Source organism: Chelon labrosus (assembly GCF_963514085.1).
Source record: "Chelon labrosus genome assembly, chromosome: 1".
Lineage (NCBI taxonomy): Eukaryota > Metazoa > Chordata > Actinopteri > Mugiliformes > Mugilidae > Chelon > Chelon labrosus.
This window is the reverse complement of record NC_140337.1, coordinates 11569832-11589228: the sequence shown is the minus strand read 5'-3', so window position 1 is coordinate 11589228 and position 19397 is coordinate 11569832. Positions and strand designations below refer to the sequence as shown.

The 19397-nt window shown below is 44.5% G+C and overlaps 2 protein-coding genes across 4 annotated transcripts; one reads left to right on the top strand and one right to left on the bottom strand.

Annotated features, from left to right (window-relative positions):
* Window positions 1-110: 110 nt before the first annotated feature.
* trip6 (thyroid hormone receptor interactor 6) lies at window positions 111-8012 on the bottom strand. 2 transcript variants are annotated; one of them, XM_084548288.1, is made up of 11 exons: window positions 7926-8012; window positions 7412-7458; window positions 5167-5407; window positions 4415-4521; window positions 4155-4268; window positions 3480-4070; window positions 3263-3356; window positions 2976-3145; window positions 2681-2859; window positions 2452-2572; window positions 111-1741 (listed from the first exon to the last, which is right to left on the bottom strand). In XM_084548288.1, exons 3-11 carry the CDS (start codon window positions 5396-5398, stop codon window positions 1610-1612), a joined length of 1740 nt encoding a protein of 579 aa, XP_084404414.1. In that variant the 5' UTR covers window positions 5399-5407; window positions 7412-7458; window positions 7926-8012; the 3' UTR covers window positions 111-1609. The 2 variants fall into 2 exon arrangements, with proteins under 2 accessions (XP_084404414.1, XP_084404415.1); XM_084548289.1 differs by having other exon boundaries at window positions 3263-3353.
* Window positions 8013-11524: 3512 nt separating this feature from the next.
* Window positions 11525-16272, top strand: bcl6b (BCL6B transcription repressor). 2 transcript variants are annotated; one of them, XM_084548310.1, is made up of 12 exons: window positions 11525-11646; window positions 11900-11977; window positions 12083-12309; window positions 12710-12958; window positions 13057-13191; window positions 13378-13570; window positions 13681-13892; window positions 13984-14090; window positions 14228-14323; window positions 14406-14536; window positions 14967-15104; window positions 15218-16272. In XM_084548310.1, the coding sequence occupies exons 3-12, from the start codon at window positions 12098-12100 to the stop codon at window positions 15356-15358; spliced, it is 1614 nt and encodes a 537-aa protein (XP_084404436.1). In that variant the 5' UTR covers window positions 11525-11646; window positions 11900-11977; window positions 12083-12097; the 3' UTR covers window positions 15359-16272. The 2 variants fall into 2 exon arrangements, with proteins under 2 accessions (XP_084404436.1, XP_084404435.1); XM_084548309.1 differs by having other exon boundaries at window positions 14177-14323; window positions 15218-16271.
* The last annotated feature ends 3125 nt before the right edge of the window (window positions 16273-19397 follow it).

Below are 19397 nucleotides of genomic sequence, written 5' to 3'. Positions count from 1 at the left end.
GCAGCTTTTGTTACATCGTCTCTCTCTGGTAATCGTCTTTCCAGCTCTGCACCAATAAGGTAGCCCTTTAAGTTTTGAGCATTGTGAGCGTTTGTTTAAAAAAACCACATACACACCGGTTAATTTGGTGACATTTTAATATCAGGTTACATTACTACAGCCTGCTTTAGGAGACAAACCCACCCCACTAGCTGCCATCAGGGTGAATCCATTATTAGACGGCTGCAGTTCTGGGGACGACTTCAATCAACAAGCTCCGATTCACAGCGTTATAAAGTGAACACAATGTGGATGTTAAACGGCCGACTGCAGTGGGAACAAAAGAGTACGACGCCATGATTCAGGGCTTTAAAAATGACATATACGAGCATTAATGAAATGTTAGCCTCACACAGTATGTACACCACGAGATAAATAAACAGGAGGTGAAAGCTGAACCGGTTTGAGCGCGACCGACCGAGCGTTACAAAAGAAAAAGCAGAATTCACAGTTTCAAAACAGGATCATGATGAAACTGAGCGACGTCCTTGAGGTAAGGCTTTCAAATTTCTAGCCCTTTTAAGTCAAACGCGTACAAAAATGCGGACGGAAGGACGAGAGGTTAAACACAAATCATGACAAATACTGTCGCTCCAAAGTCTCATATGAGTGCAAGGGTTAACGTTAACTCCACGAGTGAAGAGCTGAAAGCCAAAAGAACGACTCGTTTCAGGGGAAATAAAAGTCATCACCTCAAATTTGACGTTTAATATCCTTAGCAAATGTGTAAAAATCATTTTTTTTTTAAAGTGTGTATAAATGTTGTTAGTATTTCCCCAATGGCACGTACACAAACTCTTCACCTGAGGCTTCACACAGTCAGTGACCCACACCCTGTTGTCCAATTAGACAGAAGACTTCATTGCACCGTCAGCTTCGATATAACAGTCAAGTATCAACCAAAACAAAAAAAAAAGCAACACTGCAACAAAATGTTAAGAGATTAAATAACTAAACATGATTCTGTAACGTTGAGATGTGTGAGAAAGAATCTGCGCTAGCAAATATTTAAGAAAAGCTCAAGAGAGGAAAAAAAAACAAAACCCTACACATTCCTTTCGTCTATACTTCTTCATCTACGGGGCTACTTCACTGCAGGTTTTCACCGCACTAAAGGCTACATGCTCTCTGAAAACAACTGGGATTATCTCCATTGTCGCTGTCTGCTATGTACAATCACAGTTTTATTGTGTGCTTTTAATGTGCGCGTTGTGAGGCAATTCAGTACTCTGTGTCGCATTTGTTTAGATCGATTGAAAGTCTGTGACGTCCTTCCTTTGTGTTTGACCGCGATAATGACGTGCAAGCCGATATGTGAGCAGTACCGGTGTGGAAAAGTGGTGGAGTGGAGCCCAAGCTGCCTGCAGATCAGGCCACTGTAACACTAAGCTAAACGGAAAAGTAACGAAAAAAAATTAAAAAAATAAAAAGTGAAGCGAGAAAACTTGTAAATACACTCCATCAGTAACAAGTGACAAAGTAACCGCAGCATCCGACCGATCGGTTTTACGTCGCGTGGCGCGTTTACTGTCTTGATTTGCTTCGGAGCAAAAAAGGTGGAGGAGATCCGTTAGCAGTCGGTGGAGATTTTGGCCGAGAGGTCCTGGATGCGGCGAGCGCTGCAGCTCTTGCACAAGATGTGGCCGTCCAGCGGGTAACAGCCTCGACCCTCGCCTTCAGACGACAGCAGGAGCCCACATTCCTGATGAATACAGACACAACAGTCACTTCGGCTCTCTCACACAGACTCGCAGTGTACAAAATAGCCCAGCTAATTACATTCAGAATCTTTATTTTATTTAATTATTTAAAGTCTAAAACACTATTTGATGAATCTAGGAGGTTCCAAATGAAGCACATACGTCTAGTTTTGTAATAAAGTGATGTATTGTTTGTTTGCTAAGCACTAATAAAATAAAAGTGATGATTTTATCTCAATAAAACACAACAAAAGCTGTCAAGAATTAAATTTCCCCAAAGCCACTGTGACTGATTTCTTTTAACTAATTGAACACCTATGTGAGCGGAGATTCCTCTTCACACCAGCAGGTGGCAGTAGTCTGTAGTCATAACTCAAGGAACAGGGAAAGGAAGGTTGTGCAGTCCATTTCTAGATGATCCTGTCGTTGTGAAAGTATTTGAATGTTCAGATTAGAAAAACTAGAAAAACCAGAAGTGTGTGTGCAGTTTAAACTTGTGTTTGTTTTCTTTTGTCTCTTCCATTTCTCTTCTAGTACACTGGTTCTCTCAGCTGAATGAGTGAATGAATGTACGGGCTGAAAAGGGGTCCGACTAGCGGCAACGATGCAGGAGACACTAAAAAGAAGTCGGGCCACAGGCGCTTACAGACGGCCCGGCACCTGCAAACGGCCGAACATCGCTCTGTGCTTAATTGCTCAAACCTCAACTCACCTCGCAGATGTAACAGTTGACGTGGAAGCTGCGGTCCAGCGCTACGATCCTGACCGTCTCCTCCTGACCCGGCTCAGGCATGATGGGCTCACCACACACCGAGCAGCGAGGCGCATACTTCCTGTCAGGGACGGCGTCAAGACTCACAGTTATTTATTACGCTTTAGAGAAAGAAACAGGCCCAACACCTCGTTACAATGCTCTGAGCGGCGTGTGAACGACGGCGTACCTATGAAAGTCGTCTATGCAGTGTATCTGAGACGTGGCATCCACAGTGAAGGGGACGCCGTCCAAGCAGCAGTTACAAACCACACACGTGAAACAGCGAGGATGGTAGGCTTTGCCCATGGCGCGCAGGATGCGGTCCAGAATGGGTTTGGAGCACTTTGAACAGCGCTCCAGTGTACTCTAAGAACCAAAGAAGGAAACGACACGAGGGTAGAAATGAAAAGAATAATTCTGAATTTAAATAAAAAATACCATCTGAAGTTTAAACTACAAATAGGTCAACCTCTTTCACTTACAATGTAACAGCTCTCGCAGTAACTCTTCTTGTCAAGAGCGTAGAAGGGTTGCCCCCGGAGACGTGCGTGGCAGGTGATGCACGTGAAGCACTCCACGTGGAACACCTGCTCCATGGCGATGCAGCCACTGCCGTCTCCGACCACGTTGTCCCCGCAGCGAGCACAGCGGCCTGAACGCAGACGGTCAGAACAGAAACTGCTTAGCAAAGTGTTATAAAGACAGGCTTGTTTTTTCTTTAACAGGCTTATTTTTTCCTGGTCTTATGGTTGGCGTGTAGCAACTGTACCAAAATAGTCCTCTGCAGGCGGGTGGTTCATGTCATACACCAGCTTCTTGGTGAGTCGATCCAGCTCTTCCTCAGGCCTCGTTGCTACCCCCTGCTGGAGGAAAGAGGATGCACAACAAATGTATTCAACGGAACTGCAAAATGATCTAAATATCTGATCTCCAGAATCTGTTCACGTTCAATTATTAAACCGACAGACGGAGATTTGCGTCCCTACCTTGCTCATTTGATAAGCAGGACTCTGTGCAGCTCCCGGCCCCGTCATGTTATTTTCCATCCCTCTCTTAGACACCGGAACCTGGTTAACTCTTCCTCCGGGCCCTGAGCCGCTCGCCTTGTAGCCCCCCTCAGGGTGCATCTCCTGAACTTGTGAGCTGGGATGGGAAGGGTACCAGCCCTGCGGCGCTGTCTGAGTCTGGGGCGGCGGTCGCGACACGTGCTGGCGGGGAGGAGGCGGGGTGTAAGCCTGTTCAGCCTGCCTCCCCGTCTGAGAGTAGGTGACGGGCTGCGCCGTCTTGACCTGGACGCTGAACCTGGGCCCGGTAGGAGTTGAGGCGGTGGTGTAGGAGGCCGGGACGGGCTGAGGGTAGGGTTTAGGAGTCGAAGAGGAGTAGTAGTCCTGCTGGTGGGAGGTGGAGTACTGACCTGTCTGGTGATCGCTGGGGTAGGGGGGCGCCGGGTGGTACTGGCTCTGGGGGTGAGAGCCGTAGCCCATCGTCGGCCGAGCCTGAGGAGGAGCTGCGCTCTGGTGTGCGGGCTTGTAGTGATCTCCTGAGAGGTATTTGTTGTAAGGCACGTTGTCGTAGAGCTGCAGGGAGAACGAACAAGACGGAACAATTTATCACATCAGTTCTTATCAGTTATTACGACGTAACAGAGTGAGCTGTCGTACTTGAGTGCTGGAGTCCTGCGGGTGGCTGTCCAGATCGGCGAGCATACTGGTGAGGGAGTCGATGTCGGCGTCAATTTTGGAGTGATAGCTCGCCGGCTTCTCAGGACCACGATGCTACCGTCAGAACAGCATCACAAAGATATCAGTGATCGATTCTGTGCTGACTTTCCCAGAAATTTCCTCATGTCCTCCTCTTAGCTTGGACATATATAAAACTCAAAGCTTTTTATTTTATTCTCAGGAATAAAGAATTCACCCACCATCAGCTCGTAGCTGTCCATATGAGGGCTCCAGTTGCGGTCTTCTTTGGGACCGTGAGGAGGAGGAGGGTAATAGTGATCGGTGGATGAATGATGAATAGGTCCACCTGTAGTTTGGAGAACAGATATTGGCAAACAAGACTCAGCAGGCTCCACCTTAACTTCACCCAGACAGACAATCATTTCCTCCAACCTACATTGTGGAGACATAATGGAGACATAATCCACAGTCCAGACGGTGTGTAAAAGTGAACTCAGCTAAAACTATTGTGAACATTTAACGATCTCAGACAGCTAGATCACACTGGTATTGTTGTTGTCTCTTAGTATTAAATTCCTTCTTATCTTTCCTGCACAGTAGCGGAGCAGGAATGTACGTGAAAACATCCAGAAGGAATTTCACACTGAAATAACTTTTAAAGATATCAGATTGATTTGTCAAACTCAGACTGTTGAAGCCTTTTGTTCCCATTATTTGCGTTAAGAAAGGTATTTCTTCACGACCAGCTTGGACAGAAAGAATTATTACTAATCAACTAACATGTTTATTAGTAGAAAGCAGAGACTCACCACTATACAGATTTTATTCCTGCATAGAGAATATCATCTATAAGTTCCCTTAGATAATATTATCTTCCTGTTAAGGGCTAACTGTACTACTTTGTGCTGGTGATGGTTCCCATTGGCTGCGGTTATAAAACGATCCAAGAGGAAGTTATTTTACTTACAAATGTGACCAGTGGCCTTCTTACCTGTGGGACCAGTCGCCATGTACCTGTTGGTCATCCCTCCTCCTCCTGCTCCTGCTCCTCCTCCTCCTCCTCCTCCGTTCTGGTCGTAGGGACCATATTTTGGTCTGAACTCAGACGTACCCTTCTTGTTGGGGGCTCGGTAGATTGCTGCGCCAGCGGAGTGGGACATCTGGGGGACGGCTCGCTCTGGGCTATCCAGGGTCCTCGGTGGCAGCCAGGTGGGACCGGACATGACAGGCTTCTGAGATGACAAAGGAGAATATTAACTTCGTGCTTATTTTATAATATAACAGATGTGTTTATTTAATGTTGCCGCAACACTGCAAATCTCTCCACCGTGGGATAAATTTAAGGATTATCTTAATAGTGCAACACAATGATTGCTTACTTTGCAGCTAAAAATTATTATATTGTTTTTGAAAACAGCTGCTGCTGTTGTGTGTATTTAATACACAGGTAACCAGTGGAAACCGAGGGATGCTTCAGACTTTGTTTCCTATGGCAACAGGGACACACAGACTGAACAATAGGCGTCTACATGAGGAGCAGGAAGAGAGCACCCATTCCGCCAGGCTCGGGGGTTTCCAGCTGGCTCGATCTGAAAACGTGCGTGTGTTTTTTTTTTTTTTTGGTGTGTGTGCCTCGAGACACAAACACACACACAGACACACAAACAGGTGCAATTATGTGCCTGTTATCCCCCCACAATAGTTATTGTCTTTGAGTGTTTATACACCAGTATCACTTATTTCCAAATGAAGTGGAGACAAAAACAAGGCAGGAAGTGTTGTGCAGTGATATGTATCTGCACACACACCGACACCTGGCTCATAACAATATATTATATTATTCTCTGCGGGATAAATAACACGCTGGAGTGCACAGCTGACACGTCCGAGTGCTGACTCGCACCTGAGGTCTTATATAATGAGGAAGCGAAATAAAAAAAACATCGGTCATGTTTCAGTGCATTTACGGAAACAAAACAGAGAAAGATGTTAATCCAGTGTCTGAGAGGTAATCTAATATAAACGCGGATTTGTCATTTATACGTTTGTGAAGAAAAGTAAACGTCATTACAAACTGACTACTACTGAGGTCAGACGGAATAAATTAGAAATATTAAGCCGTTGTGATCTTGGAGCCTTTGACATCTGTCAGTACATTCATCACTTTGCAGAGCATGAATGATGGACTAAACACACCAGCTGAATCCTTAGCTGTTATTTAAACCAGTGCATGCATGGACCCTGGCACAAAGCCCAAAGGGTTTGAAAGTACACACACACAAAAGCAAATCAAATCCAAGAGTTGTCAGGGTGGAGAAATTAATAGCCCACTCACGCTGATTGTATGTGGGTTGTGTGGCCATCATAAATCCATGTGAGTAAGAGGATTATAATGATGGATGAGAGGATGATGTAGCCATACAGAAACACAGCGCTTACACACTAGATTGAGCTTACTGTTATTTTTTGTGTTTTCTTTTCACGGCGTTGTTGTTGTTGTTGTTGTTACCATTCAGCGTGGACTTAAATGACTTTGCACAGTGACCCCAGTGTTGGAAAGAGTGACCAACACCTCCAGTGAGGAGATGATCTAATCTCCCTGACTGCATCCGGATGAACGCACACTCAAATCCGAGGATGACCGGGCCAGGAAATTAATCTCACCAGATGTATCGCCCCGCCCGGCCAAATGTTTAGTTTTATATGCGTTTAAAAAAAAAAAAAAAAAAAAAATTAGAACTTTGTAAGTCTATTTATTAGTTAGTCTGGGTTTCGTGTAGGTAGCAACTCATGAAAATGTCAAAGTTGATGACAGTGACAAGCGTCAAGCTACCGGAAATAAACAAAAAAGACATCCGGTATTTTTGACTACCAAAATAAAATATCTCCTTCGTAAGAGTTTCAGAAATACAAACATTTAAAAGTGTACAGTGGAAATTAATGGACAAAAATGCTTGATATGCTCAACTTAACAGAAGTTATAAGACATTATTTCGATACTCACTCTAAAACATTATTATTTATATCGGCTTCATTTTATGCGCTTTTATTTTGAAACCAAACGGCTGTGGTTAGCTTAACATTTTTTACATACTGTAGCATATACGAGTTAATAAAATAATAAGATCTCTGAGTCAATACATAACAATTATTAAGCCAGAATGCGTTTAAAAGCACAAGATAAAATTACATCTGGAAACGTTACTGTACATCTATAACGTATAAGCGTCTCATACCTTGTACAGTACCGTTACAGTGACTCTCCTCTGTCCTTCGGTCTCATCTGCAAATCAAGGAAAAGATAAAAATAGGTAAAACGAAACAGAGAAAGCACATTATACTCACACCAGCGACATATTGCTTGTTTTTTAAACGCACAACATTAACGTCTCATATGAATGACTGGCAAACAGACCAGCTGTGTGTCCAAATCTGTCCTCTGTGCGTCACATATGTGGAAAACATACCACTTAAGTGACACAATAGCCCGCAATGGTGGATAATTAGCGAGAATTAACTTTAATAACAGGCTTGTTTACTTGTTTGCTAGCCTGTTTTCAACTCAAAGCTCGTGCCTTGCCTCCAGGCTAACTCCAGCCCAACCGAAGAGGAAACAATGCGACAACCGACACCTACCTACCACCTGAAACGAGCCACACAAACACGACCTACACCTCCGCTTACACGTTCAAAGGTTGGTGAAAGTTATGCCGAGGAAACTTTCTTTTTGCTTTGGCGTCGTTAACCTACTTTGTCGCGGATCCTGAGGCCTTTAGCAGCAGCAGCAGCAGCAGCAGCAGCTCCTCACCGCATTCCCGATGTGTGACGTCGCTGGAGTGCGCGAGTGCCGTGCGCGCGCATGGAGGGAGGTGGTGGGGTGGCGGGTGGATCTGTCACATTTTAGAAAATAAAATACAAAACTCTATTATAAAGCACATATTATTGTGTTTTTTACGTGAAAACCCGTGTCCATTCGACATTCATATGTTTATGAATGCATTTCAATATATATAGCTAGTAAAAAAAAAGTTATTGTTTACATTAGAAACTGTTTTGAATTGACTCACTGGAGTCTTTATTTAGCGATTTTATCTATGTGTACTGAAACAAAGCTTGCTGTATTCTGCCTCTGACGGTGCTTTGGTTGGCCTGACTATGTTTTGCATACATCCAGTTTCCGCAAAGTATTTTAGAGCTCCATGCGCTGCCCTCTCAGAAATATTCAGTCCAGCCATGATTTGTGACTGAGAAAGAGATTCGTTGCTTAGAACATTAATCCGGCATCTAAAGCTTTCTCTTCAGTCGGATCCCATATTCCAACATCATCATAATTCTGCTTGGTAAGCAATGTTCAGATGAAGTTGGTCCACTCTGCTTTTAGAGTACTGCGGGGCCTTGACGCAGTAACCTACGCACATAACAAGCCTCTGATGAGTCACATGGATCCACCCAAGGGTCATCTGTGAGTTAACATGGCGACAGTATTGCAGAATTCGCTCTGTTACTTCTTCATTTACACATCAGAACTTACAGTATGACTTTAGGTGTGCTTTCAGATACTGCACTACATGTTAAGTACAGTATATGAGGCTGCATCAAAACATGAAGTATACACAGAGTATAAATATACTTAAAGGCAACAGAAATTAAAGAAATAGGAGGAAAATAAAAAAATTAAGTTAAAAGAACAAAAATGTAGATTGGTGTGCAACTCAAAACTAAAATTGTGTGGTAAGTGTTATCATGATCTAGTCACCAGATTTAGCCTCTTGACTCATATACATTTTAACTAGCGTTTAATTGCATGTCGAGAATTATTTTATTTTCACATTTCATGGTTAAAGTTAGAATTTATGTGAACTTTATCCATATTTACAGTTGTTTTTTTTCATGGGTTTTGATTGTAAATGTGCCAGCTTACCGCTGATTATTCAGAATTTCATCTCTTTATGTGTTTTCCATATATTTCTAGTTGTTTTGCATCGCACAAGCAGTCAGTTCATATGGAGGTCAAGTTGTAATTTTGCGGTTCAAAAGATTTGGGTCAACTGTCCCTCTGCTGTTACCCCTTATCCTGTGTCTTCTTCTTTTTCTTCTTCCTGCAGCTCCACCCAGCATAATGTTGGAGGCCAACTTCTTTTCCCAAGGCGCCTCTTCAACGGAAGGGATTCATAACTTTATAATTTATGCTTTATTTCCCACTCTACCTCTGCCAACAAGTAGACAAACAACCAAAGCTGGGATCTCCCTACTTCCTCCTCCTGCTCCTCCTGCCAGTAGCTCTGTGCTGGTTGCCCTTATATGTCCAGAGAGCTGTGCAGTCACAGGAAGAGGCAGTTGTTTAAGCAGATCTGTGTTATTGTTGCAGGAGCTATCAACACTTTGGCACCAACTGGGAGTTTTGAAGTCAAAGCATGGCTCAGGCCATACACACATTATCAGATAAACATTCTGTCCAGGAAACCACAAAACAAGAGGAAGCCCTTCATTTGAGAATTGGTCGGTTCATGTGCTTCTTCATTTTGACGGTAATCAGCGACAACGCCGCATTAATCAAAAACAGGGCCATTGGGTCGCTGATGGGCACTGACAGATGGGGGTAAGACGCAGGAAGTCGCAGTGAGCGTTGCCCAGCCTTGCCAACGGGACAGACCCAATGGCTTCCGGCCATTGGTGAACCCGTTTAGTAATGTTCTCACTTTTCCTCAACCGCCCCCCTCATCCGTTCTTCTCACAATGCCTGGAAGTAGCCGAGACCTACATCTCCCTCTCTGTTTTCTTAATCGTTGTTTTCCTTTATGGTTTTTCCTTTTTTTCTCTCTCTCTCTTTTTACAAAGCACACAATTGATCCGACCCCCATCCGAACAAATAAAAGCACAAGGACACGCAACAAGCGGCCTGCATCCCTTGCAAACATGTTACTTCCGACTCATATTTTCAAAGGAACTGTATCAAAACACGCACATGCTTTTTGATATTGATACTGTATTTGACTTATAACAAATTAGATTTCAGTGATTTTATGAATGAATGAAATTAAAGTAGACTAGTAGCAAATAGATTTTTCTGTTTTTCTGGTTTCGGCAGATCAGAATTTACTAAGAAGTTTCACATCATGTTCACGCTTGTTTTGAACTGGATTAGTCACCACAGTGAAAACAAAAACAATCTCCTCTTCATTAATCACAGCTTCCATGTTGCACAATTGAAACCCTGCATTCATCATCCCTGAGTCAACTTTAAAGATTCATCTCCTCCTTCTTCAAGGTCTCCTTCTGCGAAATACTTTGATGTGGAGGAAGTCCAGTTCATGGTTCACTTTTGTAGTGCCTCAATTTACTGTCCCGTATCTGACTCGCCGTGAAACCAAGGTTGTACCGAGGATGGGGTAGCTTTCCGCTTATTTTTTAGTTGCTCGTGACCTCTGAGCCCTTGTCCCCTTCACTCTGTTGCCCCCCCCCCCCCCCCCCCCCCCATCACCATTTCTCCTCCCTTGTCCCCTGCTTGCTTTATTATTGACGGATGTCCTGCGCAGGCGTTTTCATCCATGTCTCTGAGCAGCTTCGCAGGATGCACTGTATGTGTGTGTGTGTGTGTGTGTGTGTTGGGGGGGAGTTCCTGCACATCTGTCGGCTGCATTTCTCTCAGTCAGGGCGGGGCAGGGGTTGTTTTTCACCACCAGGAGAAGGTGTCTCCATCTAGAACGATCAATTTTGTCTTGCTTCCTTCCTCTTGGCCCTCATAACACGTTGCCTCTGCTCTGAGGCGGAAGTCAGGAACCACCTAACTGATCTGGTCCACTTATCAATCACAGTTTAATATGCATTCATTGTGGTCTTTAATATATCACGAGAGATAAGGGGAATCTTGACTCAGAATTTGAACAAAAAAAAACCATGACAAGACAAAATCTCAGTAATGAGGGCATTGCTTGTTTATCTAACAATAAGTTGGTGTTCCAGCTTCCTCTCGAACCGTTTCCTCTGTCCTGGAGAGAGGTAAAGGGTAGGAAAGCGTTGGTGGGGGATGTTTTCTGCCTTACCCCTGGATAGCCAGGCACGTACCGCGCCTCCCCAAGGGTCCACGTATATATATTTTTTCAACGTGGCACAAAAACACGCGATGCTTTCCTGCAATTACTTCGCTCCGAGCTATGGGGGTTTAGACAAACTAATAGCCCACTAAAAATACTTGGAGCCCAAAGCCTGGGCCAGGGCCTTTCCTGCGCTGCTTCCAGTGTACGCGTGGGCCATTGAGGAAAGAGGAAACGAGCAGCCCTGGTTGTAAGGGGGCTTCCTGCGCGACATTATAAAGAGCTCCCTCCCGCCAGCCTCCTGCCACAGTGTTTCTCAGAGCCACTGGAGGTTGTGGGTGGGCTCCTGCTCCACATCTTGGGCTGTGGACTGAACGCTGAGCAAAGGGGCTTGACGTCAGCGCAGGGAGCGTTAGTTCTCGTCCCTGCTGGTCGGGGTGAGTTGGAGATTCTCATTATATTCAGATTTTTTAACGGGTTGTTTACAGTGAGTGTTTAGATTGTTTTTATGTGGAGATGTTGATGATCTTGACTTTGACTGATCCTCAAATCAGTAAGACAATAAGTCATCAAAATTTGCATGTATGTGTTATAGTTATATTCTTTGCCCGAAAGCTTATATCATATAATTAAAAAGTATAAATATGCACAGGAGATGATATGGGTATTTCTCTTTGTTTCCACACACAGGTACGAGTAGGGAGCTGGTCTCACCTAATACATGTGTCTGGGACACTCCAGTATATTTATTCTGTCAGTTACATACAGGTAGGTCATTCCTGTGCATCATAACCTAAAAAGATTCATGCAAATATTCAACACTCACTGTATATTTATTGTGCTCATAATGCATTTTTTTTTTCCCCCATTCAGATCCAGAGGAGCACAATGGAAGTGTTGGAAGGATACAGGGTCGACAGAGGACAGGCGCTGAGGGCCGCGGCCCCGGCCGAGGGTTACGTGAAGGAGTTTACTCGCCACTCAAACGATGTGCTGCTGAACATGAACGAACTGCGGCACAGAAGCATCCTGACCGACACCACCCTGGTCGTCGGGAACGTGCACCTGCGGGCGCACTGTGCCGTGCTCGTGGCCTGCAGGTTGGTGTCAAGGTTTTGTCTGAAACAGTAGTTTTCACAGTGGGCTTAACCCTCGTGGTACCTTTGCGGTCTCTGGGGCCCCAAGTGAATGGACAGACAGAGAGAGATTATACAAGAGGGTAGCACGAGGGTTAAGCTGATGAAACTGACTAATATGTTGTTGAATGAGCTATGCTGTATTTTCCCGTTAGAACACAAGTGCCAGAGGACATCTTCTTCTGGTTGACTCATGAATGCTTTTGTCCTGTATTCCTCAGTTTCCTTCCACTTGGGACATCTATTGTCACCCCTTCTCCTTTCTATCATTCCTGCCTTATCTCTGTTAAAAAATGACTGCAGGCTGATGCTCACATGAATTGAATCTCACCCTGAGCTTTTCCGTCTTCCTGTCTCCTCTCAGTGGGTTCTTCTACTCGCTCTACACCCACCGCGTGCTGCTTCAGGGGCGTGGTGGAAGCGGGGAGCAGCTCATGACCGTGTCTCTCCCCAGCACCTTGGATCCATCCAGCGTCTCCCTGCTGCTCGACTTCATGTACACCTCCCGCCTCCCTCTGACTCCGAGCATCGTCTCCGGGGTGCTGGCTGTCGCTACCTACCTGCAGATGGACCACGTGGCTGATACCTGCCGGGATTTCATGCAGCTGCACTGGTGAGGCGCCCGGAAAGACTATCTGTTGAGGATTAATAGTGTGGGAGATCTTTTTAACTGATCTGAATATCAACTTTTATATGTTTTTTCCTTTTTAGCACTGAAAATGTGAGTGCCAGACACCTGAAATTGGAGCTGGACTCCAGGGTATCTGTAGCCTCTGTAGTCCCAAAAGGAGGAGACTTGCCTAATGCACGGCCCCAGACGTTACTCCCAACCACCGGGTCAATCAGGTAAGAGAATTAAGCATGAAACTAGAGTAGGAGACGGCCCTGAAGATGTGGCCCTCACATTTTCCTACTTGCTTGTCGTCACCTTTTGTTTACACGCACTCAGAAGTGCTGCCTCTGTGGTTTGTGTGCCTTTGTGTGTGTTGACAGGTTTAGCTCATTACAGCACTTCCTGTGTTTTTCCTGCAGGGTCCCTGTAGTGGCCGGCGGCTCTCTCAAGCCAGGGGCTTTCCTGGCCAGTCAGCCCAGGTCAAAAGAGCCGAAAGGAGAACCTGGGTCACCCCTCACAGGCTCCCCGATTTCATCTCCAAGCAGCCCTGCCCGCTCCAGCTGCCAACCGAACTCTCCAGCCGAGTCCAACACCTGCAACAAAAATCTCGTGGTATGTCTCAAGAAACCTATTAAATGCGTGACTTGAGCCACTACAAGATTTGCAGGAGTCAAGTTTGAATTTACAAAAGTGGAGTAACTATCTGGGTTTTATTTCTCCAGAGTGACACCAAAGCCACACCCGACCCAAAGGCCTGCAACTGGAAAAAGTACAAGTACATTGTCCTTAACCCTCTTTGCGCCGCCACTACTGTGAAAGTAGAGGAGCCGGAGGAACCCCAAAGTCAAGCATCACCCTCTGCCGAAAGGGTGGGCTCAATGCCAAAGGCACCAACAGAGGCGTGGTCTGGAGAAGTGCCTGGTCAGATTGATAGGTAAGCTGGAGCAACGGGAACGAGGAGATAACAGAGAAATAACGCACAGTTTGTGGGTTTTTGTGAAACATTTTGACCTTCTCTCAATCAGACAGGGGCAGGCCTCCTGCTACGAGGGTTCTGGCCGAGCCCCTCCCCTCGGGCCACCTCCCTCTGTGGATCATCTAACAGTGACTCCCTCTCACAAGGAGGAAACAGGTTGGGACATTGCTCTTTACGTGTTTCACATTCACTGTCAAAATGTTAGCTTAAAGTTAAAATTGCAACTTTGCCTGCTTCTCCAGTCCCCTCACCTGGCACCGTTCTCACAAAACTGCACCCCTCTGATCCAGAAGCGGCCCATCATAACCAACACCCTGTCAAGCGTGAGAACTGCTACGCGCCCTACTGCTATTCTGGCAACCTCCAAGGAACCAAGTCAGTCTGTTCAGGTGAGGCTACTTTCCCTCTAGCTCCGTCTCCGTTGCGTCGAAATACACAGTAAATATAAACGGCGACCTTTTGACCCGACAGGTGACAAGCCGTACCGCTGTAATGTGTGTGGAGCTCAGTTCAACCGGCCGGCCAACCTGAAGACTCACTCCCGCATTCACTCTGGAGAGAAGCCCTACCGCTGCGACACCTGCGGGGCGCGATTCGTTCAGGTGAGGGATGACTCTCTGTGCGTCTGTGCATGAGTTTATGGGAAGTTTTGTAATAAAACCATTATAAAAAAGTTGTTAGCCATGATAAGAAACTGTATTTAACTATAAATTTAACTTACTAACTTAAAAGAAGCCACAAATTTCAAACTTATGTGAAAGTTTTATTCAACTTTTCTCAACTTTCAAGAGATACGAAATAAAGAGACGTCCAGTTATCTAGCAGTATGTCGAGCTGCTGATAGAGCACTCTGTGCTTGTGTGTTTTTTTAATTCTTGGCGATGATACCAGAACCTTGAGAATGCCAAGTAAATATGTTGATGCTTGGAAACTACAGAGTATAATCTTCTCATGCCCTGTCATGTTCTTTAAGGTTCTTTGTTTCACCGTCTCACCACTCAACCTGTTTGTCCTGGTTTGTCCCGGTGTTAGGTTGCTCACCTCAGGGCCCACGTCTTGATTCATACAGGGGAGAAGCCTTACCCCTGCCACACCTGTGGCACCCGGTTCCGCCACCTGCAGACCCTGAAGAGCCACCTGCGCATCCACACTGGAGAGAAGCCTTACACTGTAAGCCAGAAATACCAATGAGCTGTATCATCCGCAAAGAAAATCACAGAACGCCCTTCTTAGTCCGCCTTTCATTTCCCCGGCAATTTATCTGTGTACCGCTTGTTTTCCAGTGTGAGAAGTGTGACCTGCACTTCCGACACAAGAGCCAGCTGCGCCTGCACCTGCGCCAGAAACACGGGGCCGTCACCAACACCAAGATCCGCTACAAGGTGCTGACCGAGCCCTACCAGCCTCTCCTGCAGGCCTGCTGAAGAGGAAGACAAATGTTGCCCGGATGATATCTAAAACTGTCAGAAAATGTGAAATTTGTTGAATTGATTGACTAATTTTAAATTATTGGCATCTGATTTTTTGTTTATTTTGAGTGAGGATTGTAATTTATGACTTTTAAGTCACAGGTTTGTTAGGGCGGCCAGATTTAGACGTCACGTCAAAATTTACAAATGATCCAAGTAAAGAAACGTTTGCTTTTATTAGTGTATCGTTGGAAGAGGTTTGGAAGTTGGAGCTAACATAACAACACATTGATGCTTTATTAGTATGAGTCTTGGAAGTTAATGAGAAACTGGGTGGGTTTTCTGAGATGGAAATGATGTAAGATGATTAAAGAAAGAGTTCTTGAAGGTTTGAGAGGTGACGTAAAGAGGGGAACAGGGCATTGAGGCTGTGGGCGGTGTGCACGGTGAATTTGGAGGAAATGTGGGAAGTTTGGAAGAAAGATAGAGTAAGTTTTATGAAAGAGGTTGGAGTTTTTGGAGTGAATTAAAACTGAACACGAGTCTAGCAAAGTGGCAAAGCACATCATCAGTATTAAGTGGCTTAAGTTTTCTTCTCAGATGTGTATTTATCTCATATTTATCTTAACCTTATGGCCTGGGGCCTGTTTTTTGTAGTATGCAGTGATATCTGCTTTCACAGTCCAAGCAGGCAAAGGACTTAGGCGTCTTGTACAAAACGTAGAGTGAGGAAGTAAAATGATATGTTGTTTTATGACGCAGCCATTTAAATAAGACAAACAATTGAATAGTTAATAATAATGGCAAATGTGTGTGTTTGTGAGTTAATTTGCTGGACAAAAATGGTTTTGTACAATTTAAATTAAATCATTTTTTATCAATTGGGAATGATGTGTTTGGTGCGTCATTTACTGTATGTATCACACCGTGACATATGAAGTCATATATATGGGCCTCTGCTCGTTTAATATGGTCTCTCTCTTTAAAACAACCTTTCTCCTCCCTGAGTTTCCTTCCTCTCATTAACAAACTCTTTCAACCCATGAATCACATATTCTGTTAGCTCAGATCTGTCCATCTTCTAGATCTCGCGTAGCTTTTTTCTTGGTGCTGGTGTGGAAACAATGAAGGCGAGGGCACCTGTTTCCTCCCGGTTCCTCATACGCCGCGCTCAGACTACCAGCCAACAACACGTGCGCGAGCCCGCCGGTGCTTCCTGAAAAAGGGGTGACCGCGGAGGGGCCGCAGACTCCCGCTGAACTCTCCCACCCTCTGTCATCCCCTCTTCCTGCTCTCTGATGAGTTGTGGCTAGCAGGGCTCATTGTCCCAGCTCAGCGGACAAACGTTGGAAGTTTGACGGGACTTTCCAACCCTCGGCCCACTCCTCCACTTAAAAAACAAATGAAGACCACGTAACGTGTAGTTATTCCCCTTCCCCTGTCTGGGGTCTCCATGCGTGCAATTTGCAAAAAAAAAGTTTGCCAGAAAGAGGACTTCAGTGTAGAACATATTTTAGGAAGTGAATGTGAAATGGATAATGTGTGTGACCTATTTCAAGAAGTGAATATTACTGGTAAAATTACTGAAAACTCAAAACTGCCAAGGCACCTTTGTCAGTGTAATCAATTTGGAGAAGTGTTTACTTCCTCTGGTAGCATTAAACACATATTAAAGACAAATAATAGAATGAACAAATAGAACAAATATAATAGACATGAAAGCATCTGCATGTGCCACATTTAGTGAACCGAGGGAAATTAAATTTCAAAACATTTTTAAGGAATTAAATTACATGTGTCAGGTATTAGAGGTTCATTTGACTCTCTTTGCACTGTGCATACATCCTATTGCCTTTAAGTACCTGCTGTATCATACAGTTCACAAATCAGACCACACATGCCGATATCGTTCAGTACGTTGCCCTGAGACACATTAACCAACCGTTTCCACTGCTGAAATATAATCGTAGCATTTCTGCTTTGGGTTGCTGTGAAAGTTCATGACTTCAGTGAGTAAGTAACAATATACCACATAATCATTAGTGACAAGTGAAATAATAAAGGACAGGTTAATTACTAATCACAGGGTTCCTCTTGTTCTTCTTGGGCAAAAAACTGAACTGTACTGAAATAACTGTGGCATACGCTGATAAGGCATAACATTATGACCACCTTCCCAATAATGTGTAGGTCTCCCTTGTGCCTCCAAAACAGTTGTGACTCATCAGAGAATGGACGTGGGTCTTCTGAGGGTGTCCTGTGGTGTCTGGCAACAGAATGTTGTTAGTGGGGGCCTTTGGGTCCTATGGGTTGAGGGGAGGGGCCTCTGTAGATCATCCAACAGATACTTGATCAGTTTGAGATCTAGTGAATTTGGAGGCCAGGTCAACACCTTGTACTGTTTTTCACGTTTTTTTTTTTTTTTTTAGTTGTTCCTAGTGCTGGGGACGGCTGCTGCCATCAAGGAGTGTCATTGCTATGGGGTGGGGGTGCCTGGTCTGGTCTAGGTGGGTGCTACATGTCTAAGTAACATCCACATGAATGCCAGGTCCAAAAGTTTCCCAGCAGAACACTGGATTGTCCCATGATGGTCAATGTTATTCACTTCACCTGCAGCGTACATGATTGCTGAGGGTCCATTGAAACCTGATCACAAGTATCCAGCTTTAAGTACACGTGTTCACAACCGTCATTAAATGCGTTTTCACATGCGTCTCAAGCCGACACTGAGATCCGATCACGGTTCTGCTCTGATGTTAAACTCTGACATTATTTGAAGCGCAGTAGAATAGTTTGCAAACAGCCGCTATCTCCATCTGATTGCTATTGCTGTTTGTTGTCTGGGCGTCCTGACATGGGCACGATGGAAATTTTCATAGGAAGCTGTGAAGTCCCTGTCCCTCACTCAACGTGACCTGAGAGTCTGCAACCCAGAGTACCTGCAAACATCTCTGGTTTATACATATAAAATTAAATCCATAAATACATATAAATGTTTGCACGAGCATTCAGAATGTAAAATCTAAACACATAAATCAAGTCAAGAACAAAATGAATTATCTTTGTCAAAATTGGAAATATATACTGTTTGTCTAGTCTGAGTAAAAAGGAAAGTAAATTACATGTAACTTTGTGACTTATTATAGGATAAGGAAAGGAAAAAGCACAGGTGCAGCCCATCAGATGGCTGGAGTTGTATTCAAGTGTCCCAGTGAGTGACTGTGTCAGAGTTAGTCAGCATGAAAAACAAGCAGCTCGCGGGGGGAGATTCGGGGAGATTCAGCCATCTGTGACACAGCAAAATGTCTAAATAGTCTGTGGATTCTTCTGTCATACTGTCAGTGGTGAAAGAGGTACTCAGATCCTCTCCGGGTACTCCAGCTTCCTCCCACTGTCCAAAGACATGCTTTTTAGGTTAACTGGTGATTCTAAATTGTCCGTAGGCGTGCATGTGAGTGTGAATGGTTGTCTGTCTCTCTGTGTTAACCCTGTGATAGACTATGAATGAATGAATGTCAGTAAAAGTCCTGCATGAAAATCTGTAGTAGCAGTTAAAACTGAATGAAGTAAAAGTACTGGCTTGGAGTTGGAGCTAGTTTGAAAAAGGAAACCTGCTGCTTAAATCTGTAAAAAAGAGAAGCATTTCAAAAGTGTGGGTTAGGGTTAGAGTTAGGGCTCTTCATTCTAAACCGAATAAAGCTGTGAAATAATAAAAATGCTGATTAAAAACACACAATATTCCCTCCTGAAATGAAGTGGAAGGTTAAAATACCCAAGCACTGGAGCACTGTGCTTACGTACAGTAGTTAATGTCGCTGTACACTGACTGATCCAGACATTCATCCTTATAAGATACGACTGAAGTATTGAGATTTTGATACTAGACTCTGGATATTGAGGCCTCCTACAGTCAGTACTGGCCAGAAGGAACATAACAAACACCTGGAAGCGATTTCCAGATGGTTTATTTTGACAACTTGCCTCCCTCTAGTGTTAGTCTGCTGAACATCTGTGGGCTCCAAAGATTTAAAGGAGCCCTTGGTTTGCATGTCAC

Excerpts from the sequence above, each read along its gene's own strand:
- bcl6b (XM_084548309.1), top strand. The coding sequence starts at position 12,098 with ATGGAAGTGTTGGAAGGATACAGGGTCGACAGAGGACAGGCGCTGAGG. Across the intron at positions 13,192-13,377 it reads CCAACCACCGGGTCAATCAG|GGTCCCTGTAGTGGCCGGCG; the intron begins GTAAGAGAATTA and ends TTTTTCCTGCAG. Across the intron at positions 14,324-14,405 it reads AACCAAGTCAGTCTGTTCAG|GTGACAAGCCGTACCGCTGT; the intron begins GTGAGGCTACTT and ends TTGACCCGACAG.
- trip6 (XM_084548288.1), bottom strand. The coding sequence starts at position 5,398 with ATGTCCGGTCCCACCTGGCTGCCACCGAGGACCCTGGATAGCCCAGAG. Across the intron at positions 4,269-4,414 it reads TGGACAGCTACGAGCTGATG|CATCGTGGTCCTGAGAAGCC; the intron begins GTGGGTGAATTC and ends TTCTGACGGTAG. Across the intron at positions 3,357-3,479 it reads CTGCTTATCAAATGAGCAAG|CAGGGGGTAGCAACGAGGCC; the intron begins GTAGGGACGCAA and ends TCTTTCCTCCAG.